At 41.8% G+C, this 23,359-nt stretch overlaps 1 protein-coding gene across 6 annotated transcripts in view; it reads right to left on the bottom strand.

Annotated features, from left to right (window-relative positions):
* RECK (reversion inducing cysteine rich protein with kazal motifs) overlaps window positions 1-23,359 on the bottom strand; it is a 95,586-nt gene that overhangs the window by 59,505 nt on the left and 12,722 nt on the right. For 4 of the 6 annotated variants that reach the window (XM_053263462.1, XM_053263464.1, XM_053263466.1 and 1 more), the window contains exons 2-6: window positions 22,065-22,123; window positions 17,561-17,635; window positions 8,235-8,271; window positions 4,837-4,922; window positions 3,593-3,640 (exon numbers count right to left, since the gene is read on the bottom strand). In XM_053263462.1, the coding sequence (XP_053119437.1) occupies window positions 3,593-3,640; window positions 4,837-4,922; window positions 8,235-8,271; window positions 17,561-17,635; window positions 22,065-22,123 (305 nt within the window). Of the gene's footprint in view, window positions 1-395; window positions 434-3,592; window positions 3,641-4,836; window positions 4,923-8,234; window positions 8,272-17,560; window positions 17,636-22,064; window positions 22,124-23,359 lie in introns of those variants that run through there. The other 2 variants (XM_053263467.1, XM_053263465.1) reach the window with 2 other exon arrangements.

Here is a 23,359-nt window from a genome sequence, read left to right as displayed (position 1 = left end):
CAGAGCGGGGAAGAGCAGGTAAAGAGCTGCTTACCTGCTTATTAAGGGAACTTCTCCCCGCCCTGCCGAGCTGCTTCAAACGCCAGCACCTGAGCCAGTTTGGTGCTTCCCAGAGGAGGCACCAAACCTGCTCGTGCACATCCCTACTAGCAACAGAAATACTGCTTTATGGAGGGGATGTATACAATTTGTGAAAACACATTATTTTATAACTAATGCATGAAAAGCATTACATAGCAATATGTTTTTATTTTTAATCATTCTTGAAAGACCTCTGTTTATTTATATATGCAACCACAACAAAAGCAGGGGAAGAAGAAGAAAGGAAAGAAACTACTCTGAGCCATTAAAAAAAAAAATCACTATTTCACTCCCATTTTTGAAAACTCTCTTACCTGTCCTCTCCGTTCTCCAACATATATTGGTCAACCACCTACAGCAATGCAGAAATTCAGAAAAGAGAAGGAAATACACTAGCATAACAGAGGAAAGTTTATAGATATGGGCAGTGAAGTATAATACAGTATTAGAAGAGATAAAGCTGTTTAATGTAGAAGGTTATAGTTCAGGAAAACTCAAACTATGAAGATTCCAGCAAAGTTTTAAAATAAGAAATAAATGTCTCCCTTTCTAATATGTACTTGAAATGAGAAATAGAGCTACATAGTATAAACATAGTATAAATCTAAATCAAGCTTCCTGGAGAAAGAGCAAGTGATTGAATTTATCCTCTAAATCTAAAGAATAAAGGCATACAGAAGGATCAAACTGGCAAAGAGGCAGGATCAATATGGTGGATTTTGTTCACAAAGAAGCCTAATCCAGGCCTCCTTAACCTCCCCAATTCAAGTGCCACGGACATTGTGGCTTTGGGTTGCAGCTATCCACTTTCAGCAGCAAACTCAATAGTTCTTTTCAACTGTATGTTTTCACTGAACCAGAAAGAGTAAGAGATATCTTGAGACAACTGGGTAGAGCAGTGCAAGGGATACATGTTGTCCACCTGTGATCTAGTTTATCCATACTATTTTTACACAACTGTACTTTGGGAAACTAACTTTCTAATCTAAATGTATTGAGAGATTGAGAGAGAGAACGAAAATCCGAAATCAATAATCTTCTTGTAAGCAGGAAATGCAAGATAAAAACAGCTTATTAGGAGATTCTGTTTTGAAAAAAATATATTCTGAAGACAGATTTCCTAAAGTAGCATTGCCTTTTACACACTGATTTCACTCATCTCTAAATCACCAGTTGGCAATAATTGTTTTAAAAGATTAACCAAAACATCTAAATAGAAGTTTTGTACAAAATATTTTTCTGTTGGTTTTCAACAAAACAGTATACCAGCAATGAAATACACATTGCACTGATCCAAAGCCAAACTTCAAATTACCTCTTTAATGTATAAACAAAATTAAAATATATTAAAATAACTCACAGCTTTTTCCACAAAACATGTAAACTAAAACAAAACTGAGCAAACATTCCTGTGTAATACACCATCCTCAGTGCTCCATTTAGCATGCCAGCTGAAGGCACTGAAATAGAGAAGCTGAGAAAGCAGCAAACAGATAACAGATTTGCAGAGAAGACATTAACTCAGTGATCAGTGTATCTCATGGCTTCTTTCATCTCATCCTTAACATTAATATTAGGTTTCAATTGCTCTATGAACATTGATTCCTTGATCTTAGGTCTTATTGTATTCCTTTCAAGAGCCAATATTCATACTTTTGTTTTGCTCACTTTTCCATTTGATCCTCTTTCATACGTACAGGCAAACCCTGTTACGCGCAAATCCAGCATCCACATTTTCGTGTATCTGCGGTCGGGGAACTGACACCTGACCTCGGCATATGCGGGGAAAGGAGGGGAGGGTTAAATCCACATATCCGCGGGATGGGGGGGAAAAGACCTTGGAGGTCATTGCTGGCCATTTTGAGCACAGGAGCCATTTTATGGCTCGCTTAATTTTTAAAAACCCTTTCCCGCAGCAAAAATCACAAAATGACAACAAAATTTTGACTTTTGGGGGGCATTGCTGGAGCACAGTAAGGCACTTTACTTTGCCGTTTTTATGATATTTTGGGGCCTCCAGGAACCTAACTCCTGCGTTCCCATAGACTTAATGACATTCGCAGTTTCACTATCCACAGTAATTGGGGAGGAAGATGAGGTTTAGTGTAAGGTGAAAAGGGTAAAAGGGTAAAACTGAATGTGTGGAATGTGCAGTGTTCTATATTGGAGAAACAAGAAGACCACTAATGAAACAATATAAAGAACATCTGGCTGATATGCAGCATAATAAAAGTCGAACAAAACCATGGGCATTACATAGGAAAGAAGAACACAATGGAAAAGTGAGGAAAACAGAAGTATCAATATTGGCTGTTGAAGGGAATGTAATAAGATGTAAGATCAAGGAAGCAATGTTCATAGAACAATTGCAACCTAATATTAATGTTAAGGATGAGATGAAAGAAGTCATGAGATACATTGGTCACTGAAAGAGTTAGTACTTCCTCTGCAAAAGGTCTGCTTTCTTCTCCCTCACATGCTATGGTATCTATTATCTGTTTGCTGCTTTCCATTCTCAGCTTCTGTATTTCATTGCCTTCAGCTAGCATACTAAATGGAGCACTGAGGATGGTGTATTACACCAGAATGTTTGCTTGGTTTTGATTTAGCTTGAATGTTATGTGGAAAAATCTGTAATTTATTTTAATATCTTTTAATATATTTTATGAATTAAAGTCACCTGAAGCTTGTCTTTCAACAAACTTTATTTAAAACTATCAAAATAATTGGGAGACTTCATTACAACAATGATTTTTTCTACTGATTAGGCATGTTCACATTTATGACAATACAGCAGAGTTAGCTTTATGCTTGGGTAAAAAAACAGCACCTTCAGGAACACGCTGCAGGTTGTTTTCTGCATACTGCCTACATCATAAGATGTAAACTTCCAGATGTCAGAATTCAGTTTAGAGAGCTACTGTGGCTCCCAGCAAACTATGATTTGCAAATTGGGAACCAGCTTTGTGAGCACATTCTTCTGCTCCCTCCATCCTGGCTGGCTGTTATTAAAACCTGAATGCTAGACCAGATGGACCTCTGGTTTAATTCAAGAGGGCTCCTCTTTTCTCCTATTTCCAGAACAGGAGATGCTTTTCCCATCCCTGTGTTAATCATGCCACCTTAATCAGGTTACAGATCCCCTTGTAACCTTGGCTTGTAAACCAAGATTATAATATCAAGTGTACATTAACCATGATTTGTGCTGATGCATATGTAATGGAATAGAATGTGGAACAAGAGTTAATACTGAAAGCCAATTGAGCTATTCCAGAGAGGGAAATAGAAGAGAGAAGGAATGTATGTTCAATTGACTGGTTCCCTTGCAAACCATAACAATGCTAGCTCCCACCAAACATCTGCATGGCGGGGTGGAGTTAAACTTGGTTTATTTTATCTTCAAAAAAGTTTATGGGACAGACTGTTATCAGACTTTGTAATCTACCAACGTGTGGAAAACTTAAGAATGCTCATAGAAAATATTTACCCTTTTAATCTGTGATGTACTTACCTCATATTCTTTCCTGCAAATTTTCAAAATATCATTTTTCGAAGATGCCTAAAAGACATTTTATTATTCAAGACATGATATAGAAAAGATCTATCTTGTGATTATTTAGAAATGTTACCAATATATCTCAGGAGGTTTTCTATAACAAATTTGAATCACTGACTGGATGGTCTGCATTTAGAACATAATCAAAGGCAATGAGCAGCATCCAAAGTAACACCGCCCTCACATTCGAACACTGCCTGAGTGCAATAATGGTTTATGATCCCTCCCTCCCTCTGCTGCCTCCAATGTAGGTCTCTCAGGGACATATTTTCAGAGGGAAAGAGAGGACTGGGGGAAATAATGGTGTGCAGGCAGCGTTCTAACACAAGCACAGGGTTCATCTGAATGCTGTTCAATAATATTGCATATAAAACATTTATCATATTAAATCTGAGAAAAAATATAGGCAAGGTAGACTGATAACTGTATTAAATACTTTTTTAGTTAAACAAAACTATACAAATGAAATTAATTTTTATTAAACATGATAGGATTTTGTTCTAAACTGTTCATACAGTTCTATACTATATGAAAATTGTTCTATGGATTAAAAATTGAATTTCTTACAGCTTTTTGAGCATTTAGGTTTGAAAGTAACTGTGGTCCACATTATATATAAAAAGAGGGCTCTACATTAAGGGCCTTCCTCATGTGGCTGATCAGTTGATATTAATGTGATATAGTTCAAAAGACAGTCCTAATCTTTTTGACAGTCCTGTCACAAGACAGCAAAATACATCAAACTCCAAGAATGTATGTAAACAAGAGTAGCAAAAGTAGGTCTAAAGTGACACTAAAAAAAAGTTTTAATTTGTCTTGAATTAATACGAAATTTGGAACCAAGTTTTGCAGAAAGCAAAATGGCTGAAGAAGGAACTCTAGTTCCTCAGCTTCTGTCTCACAGATGATCACTCCCCGCTCCTCCTACCTAGTTGTTTGATAGCACATGACTGAAATCAGGAGCATGCACAGCTCCCAAAACTGGGCTCTTACCAGTTGTGTGAAGTACCTTGGTATCTCTCAATCCCCAATTTAATGAGTTAAAAACAAAGCAATTAAGCACCATATATCTCTTATATCCCCTGGCAGAGAGTATAAATAGGCTGAATAAACTGAATAGATGTGTGCCAAAAGACACATATCTGCTAAGTCACCAAAAACCTGACTGTTCAGACCAGTGCCACAAAGAAAAATCCCACCTGTTTACATGCTTGTCGACATTCTACAACAATGGCTAACTCACAGCAACCTAAGCCAACCCAGCCATCAGATTTCTTCAAAACACCTTTAAAGAAAAAAATTTAAAAAAACATATTACAGTATCATTGCTAAATATTCATGCTGTAACTAACAGCAAACACAGGTATGACAGATACACGGAAACTGAAAGGCCTTAAAGTGTAATTCTTTGAACTATTTTGGGGTGTTCTCAAAAATACAACCCTGATGCTCCTCAGAGTAGAAATGAGATAGTACCTGTAGTGATGTGTATAGAATAGCCTCCTCAGTGATGCTCGCCTGGGAGTTCTCCACACAGCAGGCTTTACTACAAGTTTTCTGCAAGGCTTTATTGCGACCTCAAAGTTATCCCCAAAACCCGATGCAAAAAGTGGGGTTTTTTTTTACCCTGGATACAAATCAGGCTGCATTCTAACACGCAGTGAAAAACCCGCATTGCGTGTGAAGTGCTCCCCAATAGCTCACTGAGTCTTTGGGGTAAATCCGACCAACATGTGAACACACACCCTCCATTCTAACTGGGCAAAGAGGTACCTTTTACCGTGGTGATTCTCTTTATTTAGCAGGGGGAGAGTAACTGGCCCTATCCACCCCCAGCACAGTACTTCCAGTGACTGTTGCTGGTGTGTGTCTTATGTTTCTTTTTAGAATGTGAGCCCTTTGGGAACAGAGAGCCATCTTATTTGTTATTTCTCTTTGTAAACCGCCCTGAGCCATTTTTGGAAGGGCGGTATAGAAATCGAATTATTAATTATTATTATTATTATTATTATTCCAGAGGAGATGCGAGTTAAAGGGCTTTAAAAGTCCTGTGTGAAAAACTTCCTTTTAGATGCCAGATGAAGACCTTCTGTCTTTTTAAAATTGATTTTTAAAAAAGGTTTTTAAATGTTTTGTATTGTATTTTATGTTCTAATTTGTGTTGTGTTTTATAATTGGATGTTTTTATTGTTGTGCTGTTGTGAACCACCCAGAGAACAATTTGTCATGGGATGGCTAACAACGTTTGTTATGTATTATTATTATTATTATTATTATTATTATTATTATTATTATTATTATTTAATTAATTAGGAGGAGGAGGAGGAGTTGAGGGGGTCCTTATTTTTCAACCCTTCGATTAAAATTAAATCAATCAATGGAAGTGGGAAGATTAACCTAAACTTGTTTTTTGAGATCAATTCCAATGACTCTATAAAAGAAGTAACATAGCTTCAGAAGTCAGAATGGAATAAATGTATTCCACTGCTTCTCTCAATATTATTTTTCAGATATGCAGTCATCAGCAGCTTAAGTGACCTAAAGAATTTTAGGTCAAAAACCATTTTGGCACAGTCTGATTAGACCTTAATGTCAGAGGTTAAAGCACCTCCTTTATTTCATATTATTACATTAAACCATGATTACAGAAGTTCTTTAATTTTTAACATGGTTTCTTATTAAAGGAGACCTGACTTTTTAACGTTCCAGCAGTTGCCCTGAATGGACACAGTAGAAGTATCCTATTTAATGTGACGTTTTGTACCTAATGGCGTAGCGGGGAAATGACTTGACTAGCAGGCCAGAGGTGGCCAGTTCGAATCCCCGCTGGTATATTTCCCAGACTATGTGAAACACCTATATCAGGCAACAGCGATATGGGAAGATGCTGAAAGGTCGTATCTCATACTGCGCGGGAGATGGCAATGAAGCTGTGGAGTGAGGCTGGCGGAGGCCCATGTTCGGCCACCGCCACTGCCCCCTGGCTCTGCCCCCAAGTCTGATGTCAGACATGGGGGCGTGGTCTCCCTCCCAAACGGGGCCATGTGACTCCGTTTTGAAGAGGGATTGGCCCATACTGCAATGGGCAGCACATGCCGAAGCTGGGGGTGTTATTCCGCTCCCAAATGGGACTGTGTGGCCCCATTTGGAAATGAAATCAGCCAGCGCAGCATTGGCAGCGCGGGCTAGAGGGACTCTCCATGCCTTTAAAGGCAGGGAGAGCCACTCCTGGCCTCAATGGCAATACAGCAGGGCTGGAACGGCTGTCCCTGCCTTTGAAGCGGCCCCGCTGCATTGGCAGTGAGGCCAGGAGTGGCTCTCCCTGCCTTTAAAGGCAGGGAGAGTTGCTCCAGCCCATGCTGCCAATGCTGCGCTGGCCGTTTTCATTTCCAAATGGGCCCACGCAGCCCAATTTGGGAGCGAAATAACAACCCCCGCATCTGGCGTCCAATGCAGGGGGCATGTTGGGGCCACAAGGCACAGCCCCTGATTGGCAGCAGCCTGAGTTCTTTGGACCTGTTCATCCAATGGTGGCTACACCCCTGTGGCAATGGTAAACCCTGCTGTATTCTACCAAAGACAACCACAGGGCTCTGTGGTCTCCAGGAATTGACACCGACTAGACGGCACACTTTACCTTTTGTATATGTTGGGAGAATATACCTGACAATTTATCTTATTACTTTCAGACTGGTCCAGTTTATGAGGAGATGGTCATAGGAAAAGTTCTGGCATTTCTCATTGGTCAAACCAATGAGAAAAAAAGAATTTTTGATGACAAACAAAAATTGCTATATAATTTTAAAGATTGCTTCCTTTCCTTTTACAGCAATACATGTATGCCAAAAATACTTCTTGGAGCATGTTGTGAATTGTTTTAATAATAAAACTATTAACTAGATGATTTTTTAAAAATATTGTATCTGTATGCTGCTTTTTTTAAAAAAATACAGACTGTGGTCTAAAGTAAATTTACTTATTTCTACATGTGCTTAGGATTACATGGCGGTATCTGAATTTTTCTTAGGTAAAAAAGAACACTGTACTCCTAAATCTTTACATGACTAACTCGGGATCTTAGGGAGAATAAATGCAGAATGCCTAAATGGAAGATCGCACATGGGCCACAATTTCCACTCTGAAAGCAAATCACCCCTTTAGGGGGCCAATTTTCAGTACAAAAATTGTGCAAAGGGAAATAATCCTCTTTCCATTTACCTTAGTCCAACCAGAGTCTCACACACACTCACACATACACATCACACAACTGCTTTTTCCCCAAGACAAAGTGCTTCAGGGGGAAGCATGTCACTTATTGAGACATTTGCATGCATATTTAATTTTTGTTGATAGTGTTGCAGTGCACCTGTGCAGCCAAAGGCAAGCTAGTGAAGGAAGGTCGGAAAAAGGGTTCCATTGAGTCCCATACTAATCATTCCCGGCATGTTCAGCTGCACCATGGGGGGTGGATCATGTACTTTTAGTATATTATTATTATTATTTCTTGTTTACACAGTCAGACAGGTGTTATTGACTGGTTTGTTTTATCCAGACATTGAGTCTTATTATTATTATTATTTACAGTAATACATCTTACCTGGCAAAGAAGAATTTATGCAAGCCCAAACCTCTCCCTGGAAAAGAGGAATTAAATTTTATAATTAACAGACAAGTTATGTGGTTAGGGTAGAATTTTTTTTAAATGAACAAAACAAATTGTGGCAGATTAGCATGTTTAAATGCATCAGACGTTCTAATCCCCCAAATAATCAAGGATCAGATGACTGCATCTGGAGACCTGTATCCACACACTGGATATCCCAATTCAAGGTTGACAGATTGAAACTGATTTTAGAAAAGCTACATGATAAAAGGTCACAAATCATATGAGAAACGCAAACTTGCAATCAGTCACATTCCTGGTCAGCTGTGAAGACTAAAAATGGTCTATCAGTGGTCCAGCCAAATTCCACTGTCTCGTCTAGCCTTAATATACTATAATACTTAATAGAACAGAGTACTATTGGATACTCTGCAGTTTCGGCTTCTCTCTCTAACGTCCACCCCACAACTGTTCTTCATACTGGTCTGTTCCAGCTTCTTGTGCCTATGTTGTTGTCCTACTTCATGCTTTCATTTCTTAAGCTGTATCTGAAAAAGAACACAGAGCCAAAGGGCTGAGCGCTTTGAGGCACTGGGGTCACAATAGGGAGTAGCAGCAGTGCAAACAACAGAAAGAATCTCGGAGATCTTGAAGAGAGGCTGAACCATCCCGAGGATAAAATACAATGAGGAGAAGCGGGGCTAAGCCACACATTATGAATGAGAGGGGGAAAGGACCCAGAGCAGTAAAACCAAGATCTCTGCCAGTCCCGTCATGCAAAGGGTTATAGGGGCACACTCTCTCAGCTCTCGGTGTATGGACTAAACTGGAATGCTTACAAAAATAAGGTAGTTTGCAATGCAAAGAAAGTGAGTTAAATTTTTTAAAAGGAATAGAATACAAGAGGCAAAAAGACCGAATACTCATTTGTTATGTTTCAGTCCATAACAACAGCCCTGCAGGATTGGGCCCATCTAGTCCAGCATCCTGTTTCACACAGTGGCCCACCAGATGCCGCTGGAAGCCTACAGCAGGAGTTGAGGGCATGCCCTCTCTCCTGCTGTTACTCCCCTGCAACTGGTACTCAGAGCCATCCTGCCTTTGAGGCTGGAGGTAGCCTATAGCCCTCCAACTAGTAGCCAATGATAGACCTCTCCTCCATGAAGTGATCCAAACCCCTCTTAAAGCCATCCAGGTTGTTGGCTGTCACCACATCTTGTGGCAGAGAATTCTACAAGTGGATTATGCATTGTGTGAAAAAATACTTCCATCTGTTGGTCCTAAATTTCCTGGCAATCAATTTCATGGGATGACCCCTGGTTCTAGTGTTATGTGAGAGGGAGAAGAATTTCTCTCTATCCACTTTCTGCACACCATGCATGATTTTATAGACCTCTATCATGTCTCCCTGCAGTTGTATTTATTCTAAACTACAGGTGAAACTTGAAAAATTAGAATATCGTGCAAAAGTTCATTAATTTCAGTAATGCAAATTAAAAGGTGAAACTGACATATGAGATAGACGCATTACATGCAAAGCGAGATAAGTCAAGCCTTAATTTGTTATAATTGTGATGATCATGGCGTACAGCTCATGAGAACCCCAAATCCACAATCCCAGAAAATTAGAATATTGTGAAAAGGTTCAACAGTCTAGGCTCCAGGTGTCCCACTCCAATCAGCTAATCAATCCATAACACCTGCAAAGGGTTCCTGAGCCTTTAAATGGTCTCTCAGTCTGGTTCATTAGGAATCACAATCATGGGAAAGACTGCTGACTTGACAGTTGTGCAGAAAACTCCATAAGGAGAGAAAGCCTCAAAAGGTAATTGCAAAAGAAGTTGGATGTTCCCAAAGTGCTGTATCAAAGCACATTAATAGAAAGTTATGTGGAAGGGAAAAGTGTGGAAGAAAAAGGTGCACAAGCAGCAGGGATGACCGCAGCCTGGAGAGGATTGTCAGGAAAAGGCCATTCAAAAGTGTTGGGGACTTTCACAAGGAGTGGACTGAGGCTGGAGTTAGTGCATCAAGAGCCACCACACACAGACGGATCCTGGACATGGGCTTCAAATGTCGTATTCCTCTTGTCAAGCCGCTCCTGAACAACAAACAACGTCAGAAGCGTCTTACCTGGGCTCAAGAAAAAAAGAACTGGTCTGTTGCTCAGTGGTCCAAAGTCCTCTTTTCTGATGAGAGCAACTTTTGCATCTCATTTGGAAACCAAGGACCCAGAGTCTGGAGGAAGAATGGAGAGGCACACAATGCAAGATGCTTGAAGTCCAGTGTGAAGTTTCCACAGTCTGTGTTGATTTGGGGAGCCATGTCATCTGCTGGTGTTGGTCCACTGTGCTTCATTAAGTCCAGGGTCAACACAGCCGTCTATCAGGAGATTTTGGAGCACTTCATGCTTCCTTCCGCAGACGAGCTGTATGGGGATGCTGACTTCATTTTCCAGCAGGACTTGGCACCTGCCCACACTGCCAAAAGTACCAAAACCTGGTTCAATGACCATGGGATTACTGTGCTTGATTGGCCAGCAAACTCGCCTGACCTGAACCCCATAGAGAATCTATGGGGCATTGCTGAGAGAAGGATGAGAGACATGAGACCAAACAATGCAGAAGAGCTGAAGGCCGCTTTTGAAGCATCCTGGTCTTCCATAACACCTCATCAGTGCCACAGGCTGATAGCATCCATGCCACGCCGCATTGAGGCAGTAATTGCTGCAAAAGGGGCCCAAACCAAGTACTGAATACATATGCATGCTTATACTTTTCAGAGGTCCAATATTGTTCTATTGACAATCCTTGTTTTATTGGTTTCATGTAATATTCTAATTTTCTGGGATTGTGGATTTGGGGTTCTCATGAGCTGTACGCCATGATCATCACAATTATAACAAATTAAGGCTTGACTTATCTCGCTTTGCATGTAATGTGTCTATCTCATATATCAGTTTCACCTTTTAATTTGCATTACTGAAATTAATGAACTTTTGCACGATATTCTAATTTTTCAAGTTTCACCTGTAAATAGCCCCAGGTGTTGTAGCCTTGCCTCATAAGAAAGGTGCTCTAGGTCCCTGATCATCTTGGTTGCCCTCTTCTGCACCTTTTCCAGTTCAACAATGTCCTTTTTTAGACATGGTGACCAGAATTGTACGCAGTGCTTCAGGGGTGGCTGCACCATCGTTTTGTATATGGGTATTATGATATTAGCCGTTTTATTTTCAATCTACTTCCTAATGATCCCTAGCATGGAATTGGCCTTTTTCACAGCTGCTGCACATTGAGTAGACACTTTCAACGAGCTGTCCACCACGACCCAAAGATCCCTCTCCTGGTTAGTCACCAACAGCTCAGATCCCATCAGCATTTACTTGAAATTGGGGTTTTTTGTCCGAATGTGCATCACTTTACACTTGCCAACACTGAAACGCATTTGCCACTTTGCCACCCACTCACCCAGTTTGGAGAGATCCTTTTGGAGCTCCTCACAATCCATTTTGGATTTCACTACCCGAAAGAGTTTGGTATCATCTTCAAGTTTGGCCACCTCGCTGCTTACCCCTACTTCTAGATCATTTATGAATAAATTAAAGAGCACCAGTCCCAGTACAGATCCCCACTTCTTTCTTACTCCCATTGTGAAAACTCTCCATTTATACCTACCCTCTGTTTCCTGTCTTTCAACCAGTTAGCAAGCCACACATGTACTTGTCCCCTTATCCCATGACTGCTAAGTTTCCTCAGGAGTCTTTGATGAGGAACTTTGTTGAAAGCTTTTTGGAAGTCCAGGTATATTATGTCAACTGGATCACCTTGATCCACACACTTGTTGACACTCTCAAAGAATTCCAAAAGGTTTGAGGGGCAAGATTTCCCTTTGCAGAAGCCATGCTGGTTCTCTTCTTCTATGTGCTTTACAATTTTATCCTTGAGGATGCTTTCCATCAATTTGCCTGGAACAGATGTTAAGCTAACTGGCCTGTAATTTCCAGGATCACCCCTGGATTCCTCTTTGAAAATCAGTGTTATATTTGCTACTTTCCAGTCCTCTGGTACAGAGCCTGATTGCAGTGAGAAGTTATACATTTTAGCAAGGAGGTCGGCAATTTCACATTTGAGTTCTTTGAGGACTCTTGGATGGATGCCATCCGGACCCAGCGATTTGTTAGTTTTCAGTTTTTCCACACAGTTTAGAACATAATCTCTTGTTACATCTATCTGACTCATCCTTAGCCTCCATCCCTTAAAAGCCTGTTTCAGGAACAGGTCTATGCTCAGTATCCTCTGCCGTGAAGATGGACGCAAAGAACTCATTTAGCTTCTCTGCAACCTTCATATCCTCCTTAATAATCCCTTTCACTCCCTCATTGTCTAATGGACCAACTGCCTTCCTGGCAGGTTTCCTGCTTCTGATGTATTTAAAGAAGTTTTTGTTATTCCCCTTGATACTTTTAGCTAAATGCTCCTCAAACTCTCTTTTCACCTCCCTTATTGTCACCTTGCATTCCTTTTGCTAGAGATTGTGCTCCTTTCTGTTCTCTTCATTTGGACAGGCCCTCCAATTTCAGAAGGAAGTCTTCTTCCCTTTTATGGCTTCCTTGACGGTACCCGTTAGCCATGCTGGCATCCTCCTGGACTTAGTGGTACCTTTCCTCCTTTGGGGTATACAATCTAACTGGGCTTCTTGTATTGTGGTTTTGAGCAAACTCCATGCATTCTGGAGAGAAGTTACTCTCCTGATTTTCCCTTTCAGCTTTCTTTTCACCATACTCCTCATTTTGGAGAAGTTTCCTCTTCTGAAATTAAAAATGTCTGTGTTAGACTTCCTTGCTGATTCTCTCCCTGCATGTATGCTGAATTTGATCGCAATATGATCACTGTTCCCTAAAGGGTCGATGACACTGACATCACACACCAGGTCCTGGGTGCCACTCAGGATTAAATCCAAGGTTGCCCTCTCTCTGGTTGGTTCCAAGACCAACTGTTCTATGGCACAGTCATTCAGCATATCTAGAAATTTGAACTCTCTGCCATTACCTGACTGTGAATTTACCCAGTCTATGTGTGAGTAACTGAAGTAACCCAAAATGAAGTCCACTGCATTTAGCATATAAATCCAAGCCATAGGATATTGGGAGGGCATAACCCTTGGGGGAGGAATCACTTCAAAATGTCATAATCCTGAAATCAACCATATGGTTTTAGCATTATATTTTACCAGGGGAAGCTCCTCACTAAAGTCAGATGGAGCCTTGTCCTCCTATCATCCAAGTGTCTCCCACTCCCTCCTGTCCACTACCCTTGCTTTGCAGAAGCAATGGACATTTGGAATGCTTTCCATCAGGCTTCAGAAGACTGCTTTCTCTGTCCCCTCCATCCTGGTCCCAGCATCACTCCAGTAAAGCAAAACACAACACACTTTGCTTTTTAAGCCTCTTTCCAGCAGGCTTATGGGAACACCCGACATCCCGTGTGTGTGTGTCCATCTGTGTCGTTTCCTCACCCCGTCCCATCACTATCAACTTCACAATGCCTGGTCCAATATGAACCAAATCGGGTACAATTGTAGGGACACCTCAATAGGTGTAGTTTGCAATCACAAACTTTTGAGGTGCAGGTGGGCTAACTTGTCAACCGCCTAACCAATTTGAATCAAATTTGCTACAGCTGTAGGGACTCATAGGGATGCCACAATGGCACAGTTTGAAATGATGTCATCCACCACAATTCAAGATGGAAGATGAGTGAATATTTGAGGCGCAAGAGGGCTAACTGGCAGACCGGACTGCCTAACTGATATGAACCAAATTTGCTACAGTTGTAGTGAGTGACATAGAGGGACACCTCCAGGGGCGTAACTATGATCGGGCAAGGGGAGGCAGCTGTCTAGGGGCCCTGGCCTCTGGGGGGGCCCTCCAGAGACATGTCACGTGCCTCCCCCCACCCAGCACCTGCCGCAGGTCCTTCAATTTGAATTATTTTATTTTTGTTTTCCTCCATGCGTGCGAGCCATATTTCCTTGCCGTCCCTCCCTCCCTCCCTCCCTCTCCACCCTCTCCACCCTCTCCCCTTGTAGGCTCCTCCTCCGTCGAAACCCCGCAGTCCCAGCTCGGTCGAGCTCCGGCGGCTCATAGATTTACGAGAAGCACTGACCTGTTTGGAAAGACCACCCTGCAGATAGAAAACCGGCTCCCTAGCCCAAATCGACTGCGGCTCGGCTGCCGAAGGGCAAGAGAAAAGCACTCTGCATGTGCTCATCTTCACTTTTGACTCTCACCGGCATAGTGCCCTGGCCCGTGCCAGCCGCAGGTGCCCCGCCCCTCTTTAGGCTGCCCTCGCTTGAAGCAGGAACTCAGGGCGCATAAGCCCACCCATACGCCCCACTCCCCACGCTGCTCCCGGGATCATGGGGTGGCGGAGGAGGCGCACCTGACCTGTTACCGGAATCCACCGGGTCCTCTTCCCTACATCGCTCTGCAACTTCCCAGCCCCATAACCAGTCGCCACCGCACCGCTGCCTTTGTAGTGGTGAAGTCTCCACCCCAGTCTGCTGGAGCTTCCCTCAGGTCCTAACAGGGGGGTTGGCTAGACCAGACCATCGAGCCGATTCAGGCTGAACCGTTCAGCACCGGAGGCACAAGGGAGGAAGAGGATGGGGCAGGACGCCGCTGAAACGGCCGCTGCTGGAAAGTTGCTGTGAACATCAGGCAGGCATTCAACTGGCAAAGCTTCTCCTTCCCCCGCCCTCACACGCACTAGTGGTTTTCCGCACACCTGTCAGTCCACCTCAATCCTCCTGAGTATTTTCCCAGAAGGGACCCCCCCAGCCCCCAGCCCCCACCTTCTTCTCACCCCTCTTTACGAAATCCTTATAGTGATGCAATATAGAGAAGGTGGGTCGCAGATTTCAGACGCGGCAGGTGACATTTCTCTCTATCCAACCTCCTCCATTCATTTTCATTTTCTTTATCATCATCATCATCATGAACTTGTTGATACGCCACACTTTATGGCAACATTCAAAGCACTTCAGACATTTTCACCCACTCTATGAGGGCCCCTGACCATGCTGACAGTTGTAGTTTGTTGGATTTTTGTGTATTTTTAATGAAACATTATTATTTGCTGTTTTTAATCTGAGGCTCACTGCTGGGGTTCCTATCTAGGACCAAGAGCAGCATACAAAAGAAAGAGATTAAAAGAAAATGGTGGGGTATAACTGACTTAGATACACAATGGAGTGTTAAGACCTGGAGCTACCAGAACAACATGTCTTTCTCTAGTAATATTAAATGACTTGTTCTATTGTGGCACATAGGGGATGTGTGTGTGTGTGTGTGTGTGTGTGTGTGTGTGTGTGTGTGTGTGTGTAATGCTTTTTGTTACCACTAGTCAGCCTCATTTAAGATTTCTTGACTTCGTGAGCTGAACTTCAGTGATGGGGGAGGGGGCCCATTTTAAAATCTTGTCTCTGGGCCCACTCCAAGCTTGCTACGCCCCTGGACACCTCAGTGGGATGGTTTGTGGTGTTGTCATCCACCCTGATTCAAGATGGCAAGCATGTGAATGTTTGAGGGGCAAGTGGGAACCGATTTTGACCAAATTTGGTACAGTTGTAGGGATGCATAGGAACACCTCAAACACATTTTTGTGATGATGTCATCCACCCCAATTCAAGATGGTGGGCACATGAACATCTGAGGCACAAGTGGGCTAACTTGGGAACTGCCTAACTGATTTGGACCAAATTCAGTCCAGTTGTAGGGATAGTCAGAGGAAAGTAGGCAGATTGGTTCTTACTAGAACTTCTTCCAGTTTAAAGTTGCCTTAGGCAGAGCATCATTCTGCAACACTTTGCTCTGTCACAAAGCCTCACTCACTGAATGGCTAAATATTTGTTCAAAAGCCAGTTAGGACCCGTAGTTTTGTTTTACAGTAGGGTGTCTTCCATAAGTGTCTGCAGCCAATAGAGGAGCAGCTGCTCTGTCCATTCCTGCCTCAGGAGAGGAAAGCTGCAGCCCTATGCATACTTACATGGGAAGTATGTGTCCTGTGCCCTTCCCTCTACCATTCCTAACAAATTTGCTGGTCTCAAAATTTTCTTTAGAGATGGTAGAATGAGAATAGGAAACCTGCTGGAACTTACTGATCGGGCTCTGGGCCACCCCAGCACACCCCAAGTGCAATTATGGGGCACGACCACCCACCACACTCTGCTCTAGGCCACCCCTTTGCCCCCAACGTGAAGCTATACATTTGCTGACACCTCCATGCTTCTTTATGGAGAAAAACCTTAAAGAAGCATAAACTTCAAAAATCACTTAAAAATCAGCCTTTTGCCCAATTCCTTTCAAATAATTCTGATAGTTTTCTTGCCCACATTGGGAACTACCCACCACACTCTGCTCTAGGACACCCCTTTCCCCCCGACGTGAAGCTATACATTTGCTGCAATCCTCATTATTCCCTATGAGGAATTCAAAAATACTTTTAAAATTCACCAATAATCGGAGGAATGCCCGATTGCCTTGGGGTTTTTTTTTAGTAGTAGGCACCCCTGAGTGCCTACCACCCACTCCACTTTTGTAGCCACTAGGTGCTCCACAATAGGGGATAATGGGCTGGTTTGGGTCCCATTATACCCTATGAGAAAAATAATTAAAAATATTTCAAATATTCATAAAAAATCATAGGAATGTCCGATTGCTTTGGGGTTTGGGTGGTTATTGGCACCCATGGGTGCTCCACAATAGAGAATAATTGGCTGGTTCAAGTCCCATTATACCCTATGAGGAAAAAATATAAATAAATTTCAAAAAGTCATTAAAAATCGTACAAATGTCCGATTGCTTTGGGGTTTGGGTGGTAGGTACCCATGGGTGCCAGCTACCACCACACCCACTTTTGGAGGTTCGAATAGAACCACCCCGTTTGGTTTGAATTTGAACCTGCAGCTCGAACCTGATGGCTGGTTTGGTTCGAATTCGAACCACCCCGGCTTGAATTCGAACCGGTTCACACATCCCTACTTTTTACATCACCTAATATAATATAACTTCATGTCTTGAATTTTCTAACTGCAGAAATGTTCTTTTGGAACTGCACATTTGTGTCTGGCTGCACATTTTAGAAAGCTCTGGTAATAGTAATAAAGGAAAGCTTGTGTTTGTTTCAGAGTTCTCAGCCATGGATCCACATAGATCTTCTTGTTGCCCCTGGCTCCACCTACCATTAGCTGCCTTGCTCTCTGCCCCACCAGTCCCAATGGGCACCAACTGCTACTATGTTTTACCAAACATAAATTATACCTACCATTGATTCTGGACAATATTCAGGTGCACGTTGCAATAGGTGTTTCAAATGAGAATCACTCTTAGATGCCAAAATCTGTCAAATAATTTTAAAAATATATTGCATAATTAGGGGGGGATAAATATGCAGCCTAGATTATTTTACTTCTTCACACCTCAAAACGTAAAACATTTTCTTTGAAATTCCTCCGACTTAAGTGAAATTTGCTTTCAAACAAATGGGGAAAACAAAGCCCCTCTAAAAACGCTGGCCCTTCAGCAAAGCACAGAAGAGTTTACTGGGGGGCGGGGAAATGGCTTCTCTGGTGTTTACATTTGAGTAAAAGTTGTGTAGGGCTAGGACCAAGGACCTCGGGCTAGGAAGCTCCAAAGCAGTACAGCAAAAAAGCCCACAACCATTTCCACCCACTGTCTACAACTAGTATTGTGGTGTTGATTGTGGTTGGACTGTGGAGCTGTTGAATTCCTGTCTGTACATCTCCTATAGGAGGTGCCAATGTAGGGAAGCAGTAGGGATGTGCATGGGACTGTGGCGGGGAGGCTCGAAGGTGGCGGGGGTGCTGCTTTAAGAGCAGGGAAGGGTGCACTTACTCTTCCCATCACTTTCCCCCTGTTTTTCAAAAAGCCCATCGGGGCAACAGCATACCTCCCTGGTGCCTCGTTGCCCCCGATTTCCAGATATGACCGGAAGTCTCCAACGTGCCAGTGTGCACCAGCACACATGGGGCGGAGACTTCTGGTCATATCTGGAAAAAAGGGACAATGGGGCGGCAGGGGGGTATGCTGCTGCCCCGATGGACTTTTTAAAAAACAGATGCCAGCAGAGGGAAAGCGGTGGGAGGGGTAAGTGCACCCTCCCCCACTCTTAAAGCGAGACACCCCCCACAGTCGAACTGGTGGAACCGCCAGTTCTTCGAACCGGTTCAGAGGCCCATAAAGGGCCTCCGCCCTGATTCCGTGCACATCCCTAGGAAGCAATACTTACTACACCATGCCTCTTACTACAGTAAGTTTACCAGCAGAAGTTCAGCAGTTCCACAAGTCAGGAATTCAATCAATGCAGCTTCCCCAATATTTCCCTAGAGATACTTCTGATGATTTTCTCAAAATGCCACCTACCATAGTGAGTTTACAGGCAGAAATTTAACAGCTCCATAATCTAGCCACAATTACTTTCTACGAATACACCTAGGAACATAGGAAGCTGCCATATACTGAGTCAGACCATAGGTCCATCTAGCTCAGTATTACTACACAGACTGGCAGTGGCTTCTCCAAGGTTGCAGGCAGGAATCTCTCTATCTTGGAGATGCCATGGAGGGAACTTGGAACGTAGATGCTCTTCCCAGAGCAGCGCCATCCACTAAGGGGAATATCTTACATTGCAAACACTAGTCTCCCTTTCATATGCAACCAGGGCAGACCCTGCTTAGCTTAAGGGGACAAGTCATGCTTGTTACCACAAGACCAGCTCTCCATCTGATGGATGGACAGAAAACCTGATTGATTTCTGTCTGATGCATCCCTATGAGCCACAGTGTTTCCCCAAAATGCTATGAACTATGGTCAATATTCAGACAGAAGTTCAGCAACTGTACCAGTTTCACTTATCACTTCTCCAGCAAACATTTCTCTCTCCTCCCCAGACTAATGGTGATGCAGTGACTTTCTTGATCCTCAGTCTAAATCAAAGCTGCACAACTTTGGCCCTCCTGCAGATGCTGGCCTACAACTCCCATAATCCCTGGCTATCAACCACTGTGGCTGGGGATTCTGGGAATAGTATTCCAAAAATAGCTGAGGGCCCAAGTTGAGTAGCCCTGGTCTAAATGGAAAATGGAACAAAGATTACCAAATTTAAAATCTTCCTAATGTTGTACACTTGTTTAATGGTGTTCCCTTGATTGCCAATAAAGGACATCAAAGATGGCGGACACTGCCAGCTTGCATCATGACTCCCTGATACATGTGCTCCCTCAAAATAGCAAAACTGTGGGGTACTGTAAGAGATGGCATGATGAATATGCTTATGAACCATGCTTCCCACCCTTTATTTGGCTTAGGTTTAAACTTGTAATGTATAGAGTAGCACTGGCAAAATAAACACTAGGGACTATGGAATCTCTTCCATTGCAGACATGCTATTTAAATATACATTTTCAGGTTTTCAAGTTTATCTTAAATACCTGGGAGGAATCAAACACTTGATCAGCTCTCTGCAATTCCTACAGTTGTTGATAGCTACTTCTGATGGTTGTTCTGTGAACAATTGGGGTCAAACTGGACAACTTTACAAGACTGATAGGTGTCTCTAGAATCTCTAGAATTTATTTCAGATACACAGCTGGTTATTGTCAGAATGCAAATCTACTGCAAAGGATTGCTATTCTCTTAGCCCATTTGTAGGATGCAGAGGATAATTTCACAGTACAACAGGCAGAAGTCCATCAGATGTATCTGTAGGACGTGATGCTGGACCTTTCCTATAGCAGGTGGCATTTTAGGGAAGCACTGTGCCTTGTAGAGATGCACCAGGCAGAAATTTTTCAGGGGCATCTCTAGAATGTGAATGGGGAAGCTGCACCTGTCGAATTCCTGCCTGCAAGCATCCTTCCCCAGGCTAATGCCAAGCCGAAAGATCAAAGCAAAGTGTGGGTGTATGGAGTATCATTTGTAAAGCTAGCATAATACACAAAAGACTGTACAAAGTCATTACTGCTTGCAGCTTTTAAACTTAGAAAGAAATTTATATGTTCTAAATTGTAGTATTGGTTTTAGCTTAACCTAACTGATATAACTTCTTTGTATGTTGTACTTTTTCTTTTATTATTATGTTATGTTTTGATCAGTGGTCACAACAATAAACCTTTACTTACTTATATGGCACAGAAGTTAAGGTGGCCACCTCCACCTGTAATGTCCACCCTTTTTAGAGCATGAGTGAAAAATGTAAGTGCCTTAACTATCATCTTAAATGATACTTTTAAAGATTTGAACTATAGGTGGATTTTCGAGGTTGTTGATTAACAAAAAGGCTGATCAGAGCTATATGTTCAAAGTCAAATTTATCCTTAAGAGTAAAGATAATACTAGGCTCAGCTGTGAACGCAGTGCTTCCCCAGAGGCAGCACTTCCCCAGAGGCAGCATTATTTGTAAACCGCCCTGAGCCATTTTGGAAGGGCGGTATAGAATTCAAAGAAAGAAAGAAAGAAAGAATACATACAAAAAGGGCATTTTGTGATGCAAGTGCTCAGTGCTTCTCCTTTATTTTCAAGAAGCACTCTGGGGGGGGGGGGGAGTGCCATGCCAACAGGAAGGGTACACTGGCAGTTAATTAAAAAGTAGATCCCGATGCATTTCAAGTGGAACTCTTCTTCAGAGGAAGTGATTCACAAAGCACGATACTCAACTTCTAAACAGCTTTTAGCTATCAGAAGCTAAAAGCTGTTTAGAAGTTGAGCATCGTGCTTTGTGAATCACTTCCTCTGAAGAAGAGTTCCACTTGAATTGCATCGGGATCTACTTTTTAATTAACTGCCAGTGCACCGTTCCTTTATTTTCAGGGCCTCAATTTCCTTATGAATCACTAATTTCAACCCAATCAGGCAAAATGGTTGCATAGATGCCATACAGGAAGTCATATAAGATTTCTACTATTAGTGAAGTGTGCAGGAAGAAAAACAGGAAAACTCAGGAAAACGTTTAGCCTTGACCTGAACTCTTGGAAGATGTAAAGACGAACTTCTTCCCATGGAATAACCTCCCCTTAATCTCTTTTTTTTTTTGCAATTCTCTTCTTTTTCTTAGGATGTGTCTACAGTACAGACATATACTAGTTTAACATTTGGGTATTGTAATTCTGTGGGAGTGGGGAAAGGATTAGGAATCTCATTACAGAAAATCCTCATCACCTTAACCAAACGACAGTTCCCAAAATTCTTCGGAGAAAGCCATGACAGTTAAATTAGCATCAGATCAATATACATGTATTTATTTCATTTATAGCCCACCTTTTCTCCTTAATGATATATATGCACAAACGTTCTTCTTGGTTATATATAAACTGATAACACAATGTAGAATTACTGTTTTATCGGCTTAGAACTTCCATGTTTCATCAGACCTAAACATCTCATGAGAATATACTACGATGGAGGGGTGTGTGTGTGTGGCATAAAGAGTGACAACAAGCGGGGGGGGGGGATGTCTACAAAAAGAAAAAAGCATTTTTGTTCACTGATCATCTAGATCTATAAATTAGGCCAGTTACAGAAGTGTAGACATCAAGAATTGTAACTCTCTGCACACATTAATGGACCTGAGTCAAACATTACAGGTCAAAATTTGTTCACAAAGCACTGAACGTACTAATGTAATTGTTTAAAATCCAGTGTTTAGGTTCAAGGTGCTAAACGTAATTTTAATATCCACATTTTATATGGCTATAGGCATGAGAATGCAAATTAGTTAGTTGGGTTCTGATCTAAATTCAGAACTAACATACCTGTTCACAAACATCACGACACATTAAGTTACTCTTTGCAAGGTAACAACATGATGAACCTGTATGAAAAAATAAATATGGAAACATCCATAAGATACTTGTGCTCACTTGATTTATTTATTTAGTACATTTATATACCCACACAAAAAGTCCCTGGGCGGTTCACAATATAAAACCATTAAAACATTAACATAATTAAAACAATTTAAAATACAATAAAAACTCTAAAACCGAGTAGTTTATAACTATAACTAAATGCCTGACTATGTCGGACTAAACAGGTATGTTTTTAGGTCCTTCTTAAAAATGTTCAGAGAAGGAGAAACTCTAATTTCATTAGGAAGCGCATTCCAGAGACCCGGGGCAACTCTAGAAAAGGCCCGGTTCCGAGTCATCGCCAATTGAGCCAGCAGCAACCACAACCGGACCTCCCCAGATAATCTTAAGAGATGGTGGGGTTGATGAAGAAGGCAGCACTCTCTTAAATACTTTGGGCCCAAGCCAAGTTTTAATGAAGTGTTAACTATGTCCAGATTTCTAATTTGTATATTTTTTATTTATGTAGTTCATTGTTAAAACCAATCATTGTAGCAATGAATTCAGCTAAAAGATCAGGACTAATAAATGTAGAAACTGCCGTGGCTACAGGTAGGTATCAAGGCTTAAAACATGGAGAATAAGATCAAAGACTACCCGCTCTACTGAATCTGAAAACTCCACCTCCCAACTTCCATAAGTTTTATTTATATCATGCCCCCCTGTAACTTTCTAAAAACAGTAGCTAAGTAGGCTATATTCTCCCTCAGTGCTTCAATTCAAGCACTAAGAAAGAATACATTTGGCAGGCAATAAAGAAATTGTAAAAAAACTGAACTGTGAACACTGAAATGCAGTAAAAAGGTAAAGTGTATAGTTGAGTCAGTGTCGACTCCTGGCAACCACAGAGCCCAGTGGTTTTATTTACTTGTTTATTTATTCATTCATTCAATCAATTTCAAAGCCCTTCCAAAATGGCTCAGGGTGGTTTACAATTAAAAACATTTAAAACAATTAAAATCAATTAACAGTTAAAACAAAAATTATAAAACACCATAAAAACAACAATTAAACCATCAGAACAATTTAAAAACCCTGAAAAACCAGTTTACAACATTAAAACCATTTACAACAATTTAAAAACCCTGGAAGGCTAGGCCAAACAGGGCTTTTGAGGGCTCTTCTGAAAGCCAGTCAAGAACTCAAATTAGGGATTTCTGCAGGGAGCACATTCCTCAGTCCAGGAGCAGCAAAAGAGA

Source organism: Hemicordylus capensis, chromosome 6 (assembly GCF_027244095.1).
Source record: "Hemicordylus capensis ecotype Gifberg chromosome 6, rHemCap1.1.pri, whole genome shotgun sequence".
Taxonomy (NCBI): domain Eukaryota; kingdom Metazoa; phylum Chordata; class Lepidosauria; order Squamata; family Cordylidae; genus Hemicordylus; species Hemicordylus capensis.
The sequence above is the reverse complement of the archived record's forward strand: the minus strand, read 5'-3'. Positions and strand labels throughout refer to the sequence as shown.